This window comes from Protopterus annectens, chromosome 1.part1, assembly GCF_019279795.1.
Source record: "Protopterus annectens isolate FY-2018-M chromosome 1.part1, PAN1.0, whole genome shotgun sequence".
Classification (NCBI taxonomy): Eukaryota; Metazoa; Chordata; order Ceratodontiformes; family Protopteridae; genus Protopterus; species Protopterus annectens.
In genome coordinates, this window is record NC_056726.1 from 117,129,181 (window position 1) to 117,148,012 (window position 18,832).

The 18,832-nt window shown below is 39.2% G+C and overlaps 1 protein-coding gene across 2 annotated transcripts in view; it reads left to right on the plus strand.

Moving 5' to 3' along the window:
• Nucleotides 1–18,832, plus strand: part of SH3BGRL2 (SH3 domain binding glutamate rich protein like 2) — a 453,595-nt gene that overhangs the window by 361,607 nt on the left and 73,156 nt on the right. For both annotated transcript variants that reach the window (XM_044073724.1, XM_044073719.1), the window contains exon 3: nucleotides 792–872. In XM_044073724.1, the coding sequence (XP_043929659.1) occupies nucleotides 792–872 (81 nt within the window). The remainder of the gene's footprint in view (nucleotides 1–791; nucleotides 873–18,832) is intronic.

An 18,832-nucleotide genomic window follows, 5' to 3' on the forward strand; every position in this document is an offset into this window, starting at 1 on the left:
GTGGACTATCCTGGTCAATAAAGAATAAGTAATAAATTAAATTTACTCAAGAAATACTGCTCTGTGTAGATATTACTGTATTATCTAATTAAAAGTCATTTAAGCAGTAACCGATGATGTGGTGTGGTATATTAAAGATTTACCCATGGTTGGCATGGTTTAATCATGAGGGTGAAGTGCGAGTGATTAAATAAAGTCAACAGTGGGTAAATCTTCAATATACCACAACCATGGAATCAGCTATTGCTATTATACAATGACATTATTTAAGAAAAAAAAGACTTACTTTTCTTAAATAATGTCTTTGTATAATGGCGCATTACTGTTCTTCCACCAGTGGTGGTATACTGCTTCCTTGTGTTGATGTACTGTGCATGCATATGGGACTTGCATTCTCATGCATACTCAGTACATAAATGCTTTGAAATGGAAGCAATGGAGAAAAGAAATTCTTTGTTGCTCTGTTTTTTGTTTTTTCTTATTAAAAAAAAAAAAGTTTTGGACACTTTATAGCAACGGAAAAAAGTTCGGGTGACCGGATGCATTGGTATATTGTGGTATTTACAGCTGGCACACTGGCCAATCAGGGTGCATGTTTTGGAATATTAATGGGGGTCATTGTATAATTGTTAATAACATGACTTTGACTAGAGTACTGTGTGATAATGTCAGAAGACAAGAGCGTACAAGGAAAGGTGCAGAAGAATGAACAGAAAATTAACAAAAAATACTGCTTATTGGTTTCACTGGTAGAGATGTTGACAGTTCTCTTGATTTTTTCTGTTTAACAGGATTATGATGACTTCTTTGAAGCCAAGGAAAGCAACACAGTGTTTTCCTTTCTGGGAGTGAAACCTGGTTTGGTATCTAAGGTAAATATTGTACTTGTATTGATATCTGGTGAAGCATTATAAACTTGACTTAACTCTGAATTATTTTTGTTTCCCTGAAATGGATGAAATCAAGAAGGAATCCATTAGAATCAATTTTTTCAAAGTTATCAGAAACATGGAAAAGTTATATACCTTCGGTGAAACTAAAACTTTGTAGTGTCAACTACAGCCTGAACTTACTTGACTAGCAGGTTTAAAATACATCTGTGTATTTGGTAGTATTTCATCCTGGCTATCTTTTCAGTATTTTCCCTACATGCCTAAGCATTACAAGCAGTCTGTTTTCTATAACGTTCTCATCCTTTGGTCCAACAAGGAGCAGAGAGCTATGCCATAAAGATTGCTGTCCGAGTTAAAATATTATTTTGGAATTTAAATGATATCCATTTAATTGCAAGAAGAATTTTTCTGGCATTTGTGTTACAATATGGAAGCTAATATATGCTTTATACAAGAGACATGTGAGTTCTTTTATGACATATAAAAGAAAGATACCATATAATATTGCCTCCAGGGCCTCAACTAACTAACTAACTGATTAAGAAGGGTCTTCTCTTCAGATGAATACAGGTTCATATAGATAGTGAAGGGAGATATGTTATCATGGAATGTGAAAGACTTCTATTGACTCATCCCCTTATTCTAGCATGAATATCTGTCCTACAATCAATATCTGTCCTTGCAATGACATCAGGATTCCTTGGGTAATTTTCCAGCAATAACCATGATTTCCTTTTAGATGGTGATAAAGATTTAATGCTGCGTTATCTATTTGATGAGATAGGGTGGCCGATATTTTATAACATGATTGAATTACAAATGTTACACAATCTAATAGAAGCATATGATCTTTTTGACCTATACAACTTGTCTCGCCAACACACACATTACAGTTGAGAATGGATTTTTTCCCTTGGCTAAACTGTCACAAGGATTTGAAATTAAGATTAAAGTGAAACCTAGAGCATTTTCAAATCTTTCACTAATGCAACTAACTCGGTCTTCAAATTTCTGTTTTCAATCCCATGTGATATCAAATGGGCAGCTTTAAAAGCTACAGTTAAGGCCTATTCATTAGTAAGACATCATATCACAAAACTATAGACATAAAATATCTCTACTCTGGAATCTTACACTAGGACCTTGTATATCTTGGTACCAAACTCCAATCCACTGTTAGTAAAAAAATTAAACTCTTTAATAGCTGAACAACATAAATCCTTATAAGCCTCTAGTTGGTCCTTATTTCCAATTTTGATAGGTGCATAGTATTCATAATGGGTAGGAATTACCTTGAAACTTCTAGCCAGCTTACTTAAATTGATTTGCCGATCTAGCAATGTCCCTTAAATCAAAGAGAGTGACATTTTATATGCTAAACCTTGGGAAATTCTTTCTGCTTTCTAATCATAACCTGTAAAGAAATTTATCAGAGAGTGTAGAAACCTTTGTAAAAGGCTTCACACATAATATGCTTTGGGGTAATTTTAATGCATCAGTCATACTTCACATTAGAAGAACTCAAGGAGACAATTTTGAATCTTAAATTGGGTAAAGGCCTAGGGCCATATCGCTTTGATGTCTATTTTTTATAAGAAATTTGAATCCCAGCTATATCGTATTATTTTAAAACTATTCAGTTATATGAAATCATTTGGCATCATTGATAAGTATCTAAGTCAATCAAGAACCATTGTTATTTGTAAACCAATCTCAGATTTTCTTCTTGTTAAAATGTATTAAATCATCTTCTCCTTCATAAATTTTCATATTAAATCTTATTCCACTGTGCTGGCCAGGTAATGATATCCAGTTAGAACTCATTTTGTATCCTAATTGAAGCACAAATACTTCACTTGTTTGTTTGTTTGTTTGTTTTCTGGGATGATATACTGATCTCCCTGGACCTTTTTTCAGACTTGGCCCAAGAGTGGTGGTTAAGTGACTTGCTCAGAGTCACATGGTTAGGGAATGGAGGCTGAGGGAATCAAATCTTCCATCTCTGGACCATAGTAAACAGTTCATTAACAGCTCCTCAGTCCTTTAAGCCAACTGCCCGACCAAAAATAACTGATAATAATGTTAAAAACAAAATGAAAAACATTGTTTTTGTTTTTGATGTCAGTAGCAAATTTGATAAATATGATCAGATATATCTTTGTCCTTGCTACAACAAAGAAATGCAAGTTTACAGATGGCTATATAAATCCGATTACAATTTTGTATGATTCAGCCTCTACATGCCTGTTTTTTAGTGGCAAACTAGTCTCTGTTATACAGATTTTAACAGGTACAAGAACAGGATCTCCTTTTCTTCATGTCTTGTCATTCTCTCACTGAAACCATTATTTTCATCTATTTTTTTAAAGACATCAGGAATGTGTCAAATTATAAGTTAAACATTGCAACTTTATTCTCAATAAACAACATAAATAATTTGACAGATTTCTCCTTTTGATTAGGGTTAATATACCTGGATGAGCTTAAGTACATAGGGGTCACATATAAAGTGGATAGTAATTTACTCTAATGTTGGGCAATTGGTATCTAAAAAATTACATACCGAGCAACTTTAAATTCAGTCTCTTAATAAGATCATCTTTTATTAAGATATTTTTCTTTTTTGTAATAACTTACTTTGATGCATGCCATCTTTTCTTTTTAAATCCATTAGTAAAATTATTTTGAAATCTGTCTGGAACAGCACTGTTTTTTTATTAATTTATATATAGTCTTTTAAATGTGAAAAGCAAAGTTGGTTTCAAATTTTCTGATTGGTCACTTTTATACATGGCATCAGATTTAGCTAAGCTATTTCTTATACCTATTACTTCAAGTGAAATGCAAATTATACCCCTCTCTGGATAATGAAATCCAGATCATTGTTAAATAATTTAGACATTTCTTCTAAGTTAGCTCCATCCACTTTAGAAAACCTCCATTATATTTCTAGAAACTCCTGAGGAAGAGTGACCTGTTAAAATAATTCATGTTACATCACTTCTAAATAACTCTACATTGTAAATAATAATAATGAACTTCATTTCTCAGTGTTAAAGAATCTTTGTTTATACTACATTATTGAGAATAGTTCAGTTTTGTCAGTGGAAGAACCGAGGCTGTACTTGAAAAGTACAAAAAGTGGTACCCTGTTTCTAAATCTTATGAAAATTGTTATTGTTACTGTGACAAAGGGAAATACTGCCAGTCCAGCTAGCTGGAATTTTGTAAATAATTATATGTCATTTGTAAATATTAATATGATTTATATAGAAATGTCACAAAAGGCAATATTGTTAGCCCAGCTATCTGGAATTTTGTAAATAATCATATGTCATTTGTGAATATCAACATGATTCATATGCTTGTCTTGCAAATGTATTAGAACTGTATGTTATGTGTATATTAAACTGCTGGTACATACATGTGTGTTGAACAGGGTTTGTACAGTACTGAGTTTAGAGGTGTGACCACAGTGTACCCTGCTGGATTAGAACAGAAATGTATATAAAGTATTGCAATTGTGTAAATGTATATGTTTTAACAATGGGAACTTGAACACAGCGGGTTAACTTGCAAAACTTCAAGAAAATAGGTGAAATTAAATGTTTTTTTGATTGTGCTATAAAAGTTAGTTTCAATGCAGCAAGGAGACAGGATGTCTAGAACTAGGGTGCCTTCTGCATTGTTTTGTATGTGTTTTATTGTTTTATGTCTCCCAGCAGTTGCAAAGATCTGAGAGATGTGTATTTTTCACAGAGAGATGCTAAAATGTTGGCAGTTTCCAGCAATGGGGGTTGTCACCTGGGATAAAAGTGATGTCATCCTGCAAGTATCCCAGCAGCAATTCTTGTATTAATTTAAGAACTCTCTGGGAGGGAGAGAGAGAGAGAGAGAGACTGTGCATTTTGTATTTTGTCTTTGACCTAACAAGAACATCCACTCACCACTTCTGCCTGCGTGTTGTTCTGTAAGTAAGTTTTTAGGGCATAGTAACTGTTTTAGATTCAGATAGGAATATAGTAAAGTATAGCATATATGTTTTCTTTATTTATTTGAGACTGTCCTGCAAATGTTGTTTTAAATATTTCCTGTGATTTTGAACTCTGATGTAACTGATTACTTACTATTATCTTGTTCTTTTATTATTTATTATTAAATATATTTAAACTTTTCAATTGTGGCTGGTCTGTTTCCTACTAGCCTTGTCTCTTGGTCAAACCACCATTTGGATTAAATAGTAAGATTACACAAAGCACTGGTTGGCAGAGAGGATGCTGGAAGTCTTAGGTGGCCACTCAGCTGAGATCTCAACTCTATACCTGTGCCAGTGGGGAGTCTTATTGGGGATATGGAGAAAGAGGGAAAAACCAGCCCCAGACTGACTGTGATCTTTGTGTGCTCTAAACAGGAATTGCACTTTACTGTGTGTGTACTTGTCATCCTCTCAGTGTGTACAATCCCCACTATTGCCAGTGGTGAGCATTGAGGATCCTTGATTATTAGGCCAATGCAGGAGCATCACAGTTATATTTTCATCCTTTGACTATTATTTCAGTAAATTCAAGTTAGTTGCTTAATGTTTTTTTTTCTTTTTTAATTTTATATTTTTTTTTTGGGGGGGTAAGCCATGTTGATTGCACCCATTAGCAAATTCACAAATTATTCTGATTGGCATGTCTCAACTCATTAGATGTAATTTTTGAGGAAAACTTAGTATTTTCCTGATTAGTATTCAGTTTGGATGAGAATGCAAGTAAGCATTTGCCTTATTCCAAAATCATATACTTACTATTTATGCTGCTACATAATGTCTGCCTTTTCCCATAAGCTGACAATAATGGGTAAAATGCATGTTCCATATTGCTTATTATGTAAAGATAATTCATTTGCTGATATGTTTCACATCTTCAGGTATTGCAAATAGGTACATAAGGTAATATCTTTCTTGATTAATAATTTAAAACAATATTATCTTTGTAAATGTAACTAGCCATAAGTGGCATAATTGTTTACATATCCCAAATTCATATCATTCATCTGATAATTACTTATGCTTGGGTGAATTTTTTTTGTCATAAAACAGTGACAGATTTTTATTGTAATGAAAATTCATATCTATTCATTTACTAAGCAAAGTTTGTTTGTTATGCTTAGAAATATTAACAAAAATGTCTGTCGTTTTCAAATACATACCTTTCTTGTGTAACCTCAGAAGGTTTTGTTTCTTAATGAATGTAAGTGATGCCTCATTATGGCTGGCTGAAAGGGGAAATCTAACATCAGTGAATGTGGGGAAGTTTACCTGCTGCTGAGTGTCTTTGCTTTATTTGTAGCATTAAGATCATAGGTTCATTGATAGATAGGTGTGCAGACCAGAACTGCAGTGCATTGAGGAGCATAGTTTAATTTATCAACTTCCTCAAAGCAATTTCTAATTTAATAACTTACTGCAGGTCACATATTAAGCAGGCAAATCCTCGACCACAGGAAGCAGCTTGTTTACAGTTCATAGCTTTAATCCTTTGGGAATAACTGACAGGGGATTAAATGCACACTCTGTTTTGAATTTGCTTCTAATCCTTTTTGGCAAGACCATTTTATGCAATTTTCTACAGTGTAAATTATGACAATTCCAAACGGAAACTTTGTACATATGTTGTTTGTCATCTTTTTGAAATAATTTGTATTTAGTGAAATATAATTATTAAAAATACAGAAATGCAATGAGTACTAAAGTGCAGAACTACAAAAATTTAAAATGCTTTGCTAGCTAGTAGTAATCAAGACTACTTATCTGTCAGATTGTGGCATTTGATAGATATGCTAGTTTAGCATTGTGTATCTGTCTCTCTCTCTCGCCTCTCTCGCTCTATGTATATATGTATAATATATATATGGGTCCTATATTTATATATATATATATATATATATATATATTTATATATATATATATATATATATATTTATATATATATATATATATATATATATATATATATATATATACGTATATAAAGTTCAGACACTGAACCTGAAAACTAAGACGTTATTTCTGATATCTCTATAACCAATCACTGCAAGACTAGCCTGTATTAGCATTACTGCCTTGCAAAGTTTAGTTCACTTGTTTGAATCCTATTTGAGGTGTCCTTCTTCCAAATCCAAAAGGTATGATTTTTTTTCTGGTAGGTTTGTGTGTATCTTGCAGTGGACTAGCAATTTATCCTACAAGGTTCATTAATTCATGTCCATTACTTGCTGGTATAGGCGTCTCCTTTTTTTTTTACTTTCTCCAAGTCTTTTGGGCTTTTAATACCATGACGGCAATGGACCCCATTCCTAAGTCAAAGTATCATTAAAGTTCATGAAATTAGTATTGTTTCAGTCTTTGATGTTAGCCAGAAGTGCTCTTCGCAGTGCCTGCAACGTGCCCATTAATGACTCCTGCAATTTGTATGGAGTTGCATATATCAGTAAGATGTCTAAGTACAATTGTAAATTCTTTTTTATAAGACCCGTTGCTCCTACTTCTATTGGAACTGTTTCAGTATCCTTCTTCCACATTGCCCTCGTTTCTACCTGCAAATCCTGGTATTGTTATGATTTGGCTGTCTCTGTATGTAAGACACAGTAGTCAATGGGTGCAGCAATTTCAATGATCAATGCTACTCTTGTCTTCTTTTCATGGACTACTATATCTGGTTTTCTCGCATCTTTTTTTTTTTTTGAATTGTTGGTAATGCGTGATCCCATGTGATATAAACTTCATAGGTTCATAGGTTCATAGGTTCATAGGTTGATACTAGGCTATCTGCCCTAGGGCATTTATAAGCCTAGCCAGAGTGTGTTTGGCTTTCACCACCCTTTTAGATTAGTTGACTGTGCTTCTATATAGTAGGTCACAGAAGGTAGCCCTTTTAAGGTTAGTTTACTGTACCTCTGTCAAGCAGGGACACAGAAGAGATCCCAGGGGTAAACTTACGATCTCCCATCCACTCATCAAGATTTCTCTTGAAGAGGGTCAGTGAGGGGCTCTGCTTAACATGGATTGGGATTTTGTTCCAGAGTGAGGGGAGCCTCTGGGATATGAATCTGTCCCTCCAGCATGTCCTATTTATTTCTGTGCTGAGGTTCAAGTCCCTGGAGCATGTAGCTCTAAGGGATTTGAATTTCCTGAGGTGAAGCATGTCCATTAATTCTGGATTGGACATGTCTTTATACGTCAGACACAGATCGCCTCTGAGTAGGCGGTACGCAACTGAGTAGAGCTGGAATTTCTTTAGCTGAACTGCATAGGGCATCTGTTTGAGCCTTTTGATCCTCTTGGTGAGATACTTTTGGGGTCTTTCCAGTTGCTGCAGATGTCGGGTAAGGTACATCCCAAATGGGGCATTGTACTCAGTTATGGGCCTGATAAATGATGAGTAGAGGGGCACAATGACCTCTCTTGATCTAGATGTGAACCCTTTCGTGATAAGGTGGGCTATATAGAAGGTCTTTCTAACCACTTTGGCAATGTGATTGTCAAAGGAGAGATTGCTATCTACTTGGGTCCCCAAGTCCCTAATTACATCTTCCATACTTAATGGATTACCACCTATGTGGTAATTTGTGGGCACTTTGTTTTTCCCAAAGGGGATGACTATGCACTTTTTGGCATTTAGCTTTAGGCCATGGCTCTGGCACCAGTTATCCGTCTCTGTGAGACCCTTTTGGAGGATGCTTGTGTTAGCTGGAAAGTCGATTACGGCACCCAGTTTGCAGTCATCTGCAAACTTGGTCAGCCATAGTCCACCCATGTTAGCCTGTACCTCGGGGAAATATATACCGAACAAGAGAGGTCCCAGGACAGAGCCTTGTGGGACACCACTTGTAACTGGTTTAGAGTCTGACATGGCACCTGCTATTCTGACCATGTGGGTTCTATCCCTGAGCCAGTTTGCAACCCATCTTGTGACATAGGGGTTGATATTTAAGCTGGTGAGCTTATTTATGATGCCCGAGTGGGGTATTGTGTCAAAGGTTTTTGCAAGGTCCAGGTAGACTGTGTGGACTACCTTCCCTTCATCTATGGCTTTGGTAATTGTTTCAAAGAAGTTGACCAGGTTTAAGAGGCAAGATCTGCCCTTAACAAAGCCGAATTGGGTAGGAGCCATGGGTAGGAGCCAGTGTCTGGAGGTACCCAATGTCTTTGTTTATGATTTCCATGATGATATGCTCCATAGCTTTGCAGACCAGGCTTATAGGGCGATAGTTTCCAGGGTCTGTTGTGGCACCACCTTTGTAGAGTGGGACTACTGTTGCTGTACGCCATTCCTTGGGTACATATCCTGTAGTAAGGCTGAGATTGAACAGTGACTTTATATGAGAGTTTAGTTCTTCTTGGAGCTCTTGTAAGACACAGCCTGGGACACCGTCTGGTCCCATTGATGCTGTGTTTTTTGCTTTGGAGAGGGCATCTCTTACCTGTGCATCTGTGATCTCAGGAAAGCTACACTCTGTTGGGATCGACATTTGCTCTTTTGGGGGGGAAGGGGGGGAGAAGTTTGCACTGAACCTTTCTGCCAGGATGTTGGCAGTGTCTCTGAGTTCAGTGTATTTTTTGTCATTTTGCACTAACTCAGAGCATATCTGGGAGTTGCCTCCCAGGTTTCTGACATAACTAAAGAAGGCCTTGTGATTATCTTTAGTGTCTTGTGCAATTTTTCTTTCGAAGCTGGCCTTAGATGATTTTATGAGGGATCATAGTTTCTTGCTAGTACTGATCAGTGACGCCTTCCCTTTTTGGGATTTTGCTCTGTCATGTAGTAGCTTTCTCCTTCTGTTGTATAGCTTATTTATGGCTGGGGTCCACCATACAGTTCTCCTGCCTTTGGAGGAGTGAGTCTTGGTTTTATTTGGGATAGCGTGCTCCATGCATTCCTGTAGGTGCCATAGAATGCTTTTGTAAAGGATTCTGCATTTTGGGCCATATTTTCCACTGGCCTGGGGGCTTTGAAGGATTCCACCTCAGTTTTGAGAAGTGTGAAGTTTGCTTTTGAGAAGTTCTTCACCGTGGTTTCCTTGGCTAGAGGTGGGGATGGAATATGGATGTCCAGTGAGATTTGTTTGTGGTCTGATCTTACCAATGAGGGGTATACCTCTGGTGTGGAACATAGAGACCCCATGTTGGTGATGACCAGATCCAATATGTTTTCCCCTCTTGTGGGAGTGGTGACCAGTTGTTCCATAGCATTTGAGTTTATAAATTCTAGGAACCGTTGGGCGAGGGTGTTTGGGCTTGAGTAGTTTTCCCAATTGATGTTTGGGTAGTTGAAGTCACCCAACATAATAGTGTTTGAAGAGACCGTCATATCCTCCAGTGTTCTCAGGAAAGCCGAGTGAGGTTCCTGTGTTTGGGAGGGTGGTCTGTAGCAGGCTACAAACTGAAAGGCAGTTTTGCCCACTGTTAGTTGCACATGGATGGTCTCCGATGCTTCGTGCAGTGCCACTAACCTGGAGGTGTGGGTATCTTTGATAAATATGGATACTCCCCCTCCTTTTGTGGTTCGGTCCAAGTTTTGGGGCCAGAAAGCATGGTATGAAGTATAACCTGTTAGTGCTGGGATGCTCTCAGGAGCCTAGAACCAGGTTTCTGTTACTGCACAGATATTGATATTCTCCATACTGAGGAGAGTCTCGAGTGCATGCATCTTGAGGTTTAGACTTCTGGCGTTGAGCAGCATTACCCTTAGTTTTTTTTCTTTGTGTTGTCTATGGGGGTGGGTTTGTCTTTTGAGCCTTGCCTAAAAAAGGCACTATGGGGGAGGCAAGAGCCTTTGCTAGTATTCAAAACCCCAGGGGTGACAGGTGCAAGCCGCCCCTAGTGAAGCAACGTGGCGTGTCGAGCATGTCATCCCAAGCGGACAGACACTTGATCCCCTTTGAATGACACCAATACTTTAGCCACTTGTTAAAATTGATCATTTTGTTTTTATACTGTGGCATCATTCTTGGTGAGGGTAAGATGCTACTCAAGGTCAGGGTCATACCGGCCTGGGCTACATGATCAAAGAGCTCCTGTACGTTTTTTTTTCATGTAGTCCAGGGAGGTACGTCTCAGGTCATTCACACCAGCATGGACAATGACGGAGTCATATTTATACTTGCTTTGGAGTGACTTGAGTGCTTGTGTTATGTGGCGGATCTTGGCACCCGACAGGCAGCTTACAGTGACCTTCTCTTTGTTCAGCCTGGTGAGTGGGACGTCAGTGTGTCTGACAATAGAGTCACTTATTGCAAGTGTATTAGGTGTGTTGTTTAGCCTTAGGTTCTGTGACTGTGTGGCACACTGACTTTATGAGCTATGTGCTACGTGGATATTTTTTCATGGTAGGTGTTGCTTGGATGAGTGCTTTGGAGGTCTCTGCTGCTTAGGCAGATTTTTATTTAGAGCCTCCGAATATGTTTTTGTGTGTTTATGTGTTTGGTTTGCTGATGCGATAGGTCTATGTGAGACTGGATTTGTTGTGTGTGTGGTTACCTTTTCCTCCTGACAGGCTGTGCCAGTACTGGGTTGAGAGAGCTTAGCCTCCAGTTTGGCTATAAAGTTGCATCCCTCACATATATTTGAGCTTGTTTGGAGGAGGAGAGGGTGGCCTGTATACATAAGGTAGTTGTAACATTGCCTCAAGATTCCCAAATTCACCAGCTGGACTGGAGAGTAAACTCTAAACTGACCTTTTGACATGCCTGAATAATATAAGGAACTACTTATTGACTGATCAGAAAGAACCAATAGGGAGCAAGTGCTTAGAAGGAGTATAAGAGGATGTAGTGCTTTAGTTTGTGTTTACCTACGAGATTACTTATACGAGCAAGTGCAGGGCTTTAGAATTAAAATAGAGTGCTTAATTAGAGATTTAGAGCAGTGCTAAGGGAAAAAGTCAAGAGCAGACTTTGTGGAGCCGGGAATAGTTTAAACCTGTTTAAGCGTGCTGCCCGATGCTGCTCTGTGGAAGACCGCGCAAAAAGAGAGTTGCAGGGTTTTAAGAGAGAGAGAGAGATCAAGGAGTTTGGAATTGACCCAAAATGGCCAATAAAACTACAGCTTCTAGGCAGTAACCACTCCTACAGGGACAGGCAGGCTGCTCAGTGTTAACCACTGCCACTGGTGAACACAGAGACTTCCCTTTAGCCCAAGCAAGCACTGGCCTTCAAGAAACTTACAAACAGTTCAGAACAGCAAATCTGTAACTGAACTTTCTTAAATTTCAGAAAGTGGGAAAAAAGCAATATTTTTTTGTTTTTTCTTTTTTTGTTTTAGTTTAAAGGTAGCAGAGATACACAAGTAGCAAAATATTCACAACAGTGCAATAAATGACCCCACACTTGAGTGCTAGGCCAAAGTCAGGTAAAATGCAATTTTAAGAGAAAAAATATTTTAAATTAAGTGCAACACAGGAAATGCAGTAAACAGGCTCTAGATGTGTTCTAAATACTGTTTCAAATACAGATATAAATTTTAGCAAGCTAGAAAATGCCGAACAGTAGGCATCAAAGCAGTAATTCTAAACAAAAATCAGAAGAAAATACTTAAAATCTCAAAAGTGGCTCCTTTATTCTCTCAGCATTTTCTCGCCTTGGTAGGTGCTTCAGCAACAACTAACAAGCCTGAAAAGACGCCAAAAATATGAGGCAGCAGGGTTTTAAGAGAGAGAGAGAGATCAAGGAGTTTGGAATTGACCCAAAATGGCCAATAAAACTACAGCTTCTAGGCAGTAACCACTCCTACAGGGACAGGCAGGTTGCTCAGTGTTAACCACCACCACTGGTGAACACAGAGACTTCCCTTTAGCCCAAGCAAGCACTGGCCTCCAAGAAACTTACAAACAGTTCAGAACAGCAAATCTGTAACTGAACTTTCTTAAATTTCAGAAAGTGGGAAAAAAGCAAGATTTTTTTTTGTTTTTTCTTTTTCTGTAGTGCTTTATGGCTTATGTTTCTAGTATTTTCAACTACTTCAATATTATAATGCTTGCACAATCCCCAGTGCAACAGTCTTGCCACATTATTTTGCCTTTCAGTATACAGTCCTTCTGCCATTAGTGTATCACAACCAGCAATAAGATGTGCGACTGTTTCCAGTTCTGTTTTACAAAATCTACATTAGTCTGCTTCTCCCACATGTTCAATGGACTTTGTAAACCAATATGTACGTAGTCCACTCTCTTGGGCCGCCAATATTAACCTTCATTTTTTGGTTTAAATTCACCTCTTCTTAATCATTCCTGCATTTGATCCTGATCAACATGAAGTTGTTCCAGGAGTTTTCTGTATTTGAGACTATAATTATGCATTTTCCACATTTCTTGCCTTCTCATCTGATCCTTCATCTTATATTCTTTTTGTTTTTGGTACATTCAGTTGCTGCCTGATTTTTCTCTACTTCTGGTTTGATTTCCATTCTTGCTTGACGCTGATGCGCTTCTGATAAACTAAGCAGGGAAGTCATCTTAGACTTATTCTCCTCATGTTTCAAAACTTTTACTACATTTGGGTCTTGTGAGGTCAGCAGATATGTGTGGAATCCCACGATTGCAGATTTATACATGTAATGAATTTCAAGGAGGTCCACACCTCCTTTGGAACGGTGAATATATAATCTTGGTATGCACAAATTTTTTATAAATCATGTGATGTGCATGAACCATTCTTCTTGTTTTCGTGTCTAATCTGTCCAACACCTTTTGGGGTCAGTCAGTCACTCCAAAACTGTAAGATGTTCTTTGTGTTTCACTGTTGCAGTCATTACATTTGGGTAATCTGCTGGCAGGTTGCCCTCAGTCGGCCTGAATAACAAAGTGTTGGGTCCTGCATCAGTTGCTGTCTCCTCTTCCATGACGTCAGGTCATCAGGGGTATAAAACATGCAGCTGATGACATTTTATTCAGTCTTTCTTGCCACGTGGTGCCCGAAGCAGAAGCAGTTTACAAGCGCCGGTCGGCCGACTCCTGAAATTTTCGTATTAGAGTTTCAGAACTGAAGTCTTCAAACTAAAGCCAAGTACCCCATTGGGGAAAGTTTTTCTTGCTCCTTACCGATGTCAGTAAAAGTTAATAATTGCATTACTTGTGGGAAGCAAATACCTCATAAGGATTTTCTTTTGTACTGTATTCCTTGCCTAGGCCCTGATCACAACGTGCCTTGCTGTCGGTTTTGTGCTAGATTTAACCAACGCACTGTTAAGCTTCGGTATATTTTTGCTTCTAAATATTTTGGTTCAAGATTTAATTATCCTGAAATGTCGTTGGTTCTCGACTACCGGAGTTCATAGAAAATGCAAATAAAAAGACAGAGACAGACCGTTGAGGTCCAAAACCGATGACGAAGCTTCTCCTAAGCCAGTCGCTGGTACTCAGTGAGGCACTTTTTCAGCCCCTGATACCTGCTACTTTTGAGTCGCAGGCCTCTACCAAGACCCATTCAGAGTCCGGTATGCCACGAGATTCTCAGAGTATTGAACCCGCGGATGTCTCTCCCTTGGTTGGGTCCGGAGCCGCTGAGCAGTCACCGGCTTCTGAGGGTGTTTTCAGGCCTCAACATTTTTATATTAAACCTATGCCAGCAACAAAAATAAGGTCAAAAACAACTTTTATGTCTAAAAAACTGATGCATGAGACATGTGCTCGGGGCCCTATACCTAAAAAACAGATGATCAAAATGGCTGAAGATTTAATTACCTTGATCAGGGGTTCCCAACCCTCCCCCTGCTAAGAGGCCTAGGCAAGGCACTGATTATGAATCTTCAGATCAGGTTTCCATTTCTTCTGATTCCTCTTCTGATCAGGAATTTTCTATTCCACCCTATGAGAATTCTGATGCAGAGGAATCCATCCCATCTGTATCTCCTCCTGAGGATTACTCTTTTGGAGAGACTTTGCATACTTTAAGGGAACATTTTCATTGGGAGAGTCAGGACTTCTCTGAATCAAAAAAGAGGCTTAGGGATTTCTTTCTTCTTCCTCAGCATAGGCCTTTGGCAGTATCTCCTATATTAGACATTGTTGATGTTGTGTTCTTGGAATCAAGCATGGCTCCTGATTCCCTGCCTCCGGCTCCTAGTAAGCCAGACAGATATTACAGGGTGCCTGACTCCCACAAATTTCTTTTCAAAAATCCTGCTGCTGATCCTGAGACTATTTCTCAGGGTCCCAAGGGTGTAAAGGCCTCTACTGCCCAAAATCTTACCCCTTCTGATAGAGATTCCAGGGCGTTGGATGGATGGATGGGGTAAGAAGGTTTATATGTCTGCAACCTTGGTAATCAGGGCTTTAAATTGCCAGTTTCATATGCTTAAATATCAACATGTTGCATGTTAGGGGCTTACTGAAACAGAAAATGATGTTGATTTCTGATTGTGTGGAAAATAGAGTTACAGGAATTATTGCATTCAGCAGAACAGGTTGGAAAGCATACTTTGCAATGTGGTTTTGATTCCTTGGAGGCCTCTTGTAGGGCTGCCGGGGATCTGTGATTAGAAGGCATGCCTGGCTCAAGGAGCAAAATCTGCCTGATCATGTTAAAGCTAAATTGTTGGATGCCCCTTTGCAGCATGATACTATGGTAATAAGACAGAAGAGGTTTTAAAGAAAATGGAAGACAAAGCTAAATCTATGCAAACTGTAAAAGATTTCATGCAAGTGCAGCCACCCAAGTTCAGTAGGCACTGGCCTACTAAAAATTGGTCCTTTCCTGTGTCCAACAGAGCCACTCAGGGCAAATCCAGGTGCTCAAAAGGCTCCATATACCAATCACAGGGTTCTTACAGGTCAAAGCAATGGGGTGCCTCCACCTACAAATCTGGAGTAAACAAAGCACAACCCTACAGTGAGCAGTCTCAATGACTTTCCTCTACCATCACCAAGCACTTTTCTTTTGGCAGCCCCCTTGGGGAAAAATAGCACTTCATGCTCAAAATTGGCAGTTAATTACCCAGGACAAGTGGGTATTAAACATAGTATCCCAGGGATACAGATTTCATTTCCATACTTTGCCAATTCCAAATGGATGGCCGGATCTGCCACAAAACCAGTGGGCAGAGGCCCAGAAACAAGTCATGTCCCTCATGGATATGGGGGCTATTCAACCAGTACTAGAAAAGGAAAAAGGACAAGGTTTTTATTCAAGATTTTTCCTGGTACCCAGAAAAGACAAATCATGGCGTCCAATACTGGACTTATCGATTCTGAACACGTTCCTGGACATTCCAAATTTCAAAATGCTGACTTTACAACAGCTACTCCCTATGCTAGGCAGGGATGCTTGGTTAGTAACTCTAGACTTAAAAGAGGCATACCTGCATATCCCAATAAGGGAATCATGCAGAAGATACCTCTGCTTCAAAGCAGGTCTTTTACATTACCAATTCTCTTCACTGCCCTTTGGCTTATCTACTGCGCCCAGGGTCTTTACAAAGTGCCTGGCACCAGTAATTGTATTCTGCAGACAAAGAAGCATGCAAATTTATCCTTATATGGACGATTGTCTCATTCAGGCAGAGGACAAGGACACTCTTCTTCTTCAACATCTGGCATTTGTAAAAAGGCTTCTAGCATGCCTAGGGTACACCATAAACGAAAAGAAATCACAACTGGTACCCTCTCAAATAATTGCATTCCTGGATGCAAGCTTGAATATAACTGCCCAGATGGCTTACCTCATGCCAGACAAACAAAGGCAATTGACAACATACTTCAAACAAATGACAACAAAAACCCAGTTATCTGCAAGACAAATTCTGCAGGCTTTGGGGTTCATGGCATCCTGCATTTTACTAATTCCATATGCATATGAGGAAACTTCAATGGTACCTAAAACGTTTATGGAGTCAACGTTGTCTCTGCCTGGAAACAGTAATTCCTCTCATTCCCTGCCTACAACAGGAGTTTCTTTGTGGGCAGAGACATGTCACCAAAACAAGGGACTGTCATTCACTCTACCCCCTGCCACCCAAACCCTAACTACAGATGCATCAGACTGTGCTTGGGGGGCCCACCTGGCAGGGAGATGCATTCAGGGCAAATGGAGCCCAAACCAAATGCATCTGCATATCAACCAGAAAGAGATGCTAGCTGTTCAGAATGCTCTGACAGCCTTCAAGGACTTACTTCATCCAGGACAACTACTGATAAAGACGGACAACACCTCAGTTATGTGATACATAAACAAGCAGTGGGGGGTACACATTCCTACCCCCTTTGCAGACTAGTCATGGCTTTGTGGAACACAGCCTTGACTTACCAAATACATCTTCAAGTTCAATTCCTGCCAAGAAAGCAAAATACCCTAGCAGACGACCTAAGCAAAAATCTTATGGACCCGCACGAATGGAAACTGGATCCACAAATCTTCAGCATGTTGACACAGAAATGGGGGAGTCCAGACATAGATGTATTTGCCTCTCCCCAAAATTATCAGTTGGACAAATTCTGCTCAAGAACTCATCACAAAAAAGCATGGAACGTGGATGCTCTATCCTTCAGCTGGAAAAACCTATCAGTCTATGCCTTTCCCCCTCTGCCTCTACTCTCCAAGGTCTTACTAAAAGTCAGACAGGAAAAAACAAACATGATCCTAATTGCTCCGGATTGGCCTCGCCAGCACTGGTACCCACTTTTAAGGCATATGTTTTACCTTTCTCCATGGTATTTGCCTCAAATACCTTATCTACTGTCTCAGCAGAACTATCAAATTCTGCACACTCAGCTCCAAACTCTGAATCTTGCAGCATGGCTAATCAACTAATTATTCAAACAACACCTCTCAGTAAATCTGTGATGGATGTAATTTTGGAAGCCAGAAGGCCTAGTACTAGAAAATCTTATGCTGATAAATGGAAGATATTCTGTGCTTGGAACCAAGCACAAGGAATAGACACAGCAAAGCCCAATATTCCTCAGATTTTACAATATTTGACTGAGATGCTTGACAAGGGCCTATCTTTTTCTTCAATAAAAATCCATGCCTCTGCCATCTCAGCTCATTACAACACAGAGCCTCGCCTCTTTTCTCATCCACTGCTTAAACAGTATTTTAGAGAGGCCAAAAATTGAAGGCCTCCCAGAAGAGCACCAACTCCTGCATGGGACCTCAATTTTGTGCTGGAAAAACTCACCCTGCCTCCTTTTGAACCAGCAGCTACTGTGGATATAAAATTTCTATCTTGGAAAATAGCTTTTCTTTTGGCAGTCACTTCAGCAAGAAGGGTTTCAGAACTACAGGCTCTCATGGCAGTGGAGCCTTTTATTATATTTTACCTGGACAGGGTGTCCCTCAGGACAAATCCTTCTTTTATGCCTAAGGTGGTATCCAGTGTGGCTCTTAACCAGACCATTCACCTGCCAACATTTTACCCAAATCCGCAGAACAAGGGGGAGCGGATTCTGCATTCACTGGATGTGCACAGACAACTAAGATTCTACTTAAATAGGACCAAATCACTAAGAAAGTCTGAGCAACTACTGGTAGCATTTGCTGCAGGGTCAGAGGGGAAGGCTATATCAAAGCAGACTATTTCTAAATGGATAAACCACTGCATTCGTTTCTGCTATTTGCACCATGGTAAACCTGTGCCCAAGGGGATCAGATCACATTCCACCAGAGCTGCCTCTACTTCAGCAGCTTTTCTCAGAGGGGTCCCAACCAAAGACATTCTAGAAGCTGCTACTTGGAGCTCTTTTCATACCTTCACAAAGGATTATCATTTATCTCTCTTCTCCAAATCCAGGGCAAGCTTTGCCACTGTAGTCCTGCAGGGCCTTATAGCCACTCCTAATGCTGTTTAGTTCCATCCTCCCTTCCTTAGCTTTGGGATTCTACCCAAATGTAATGACTGCAACAGTGAAACACGAAGAACATAGTATAGTTGTGTACACTTACCATAAATGTAGATGTTC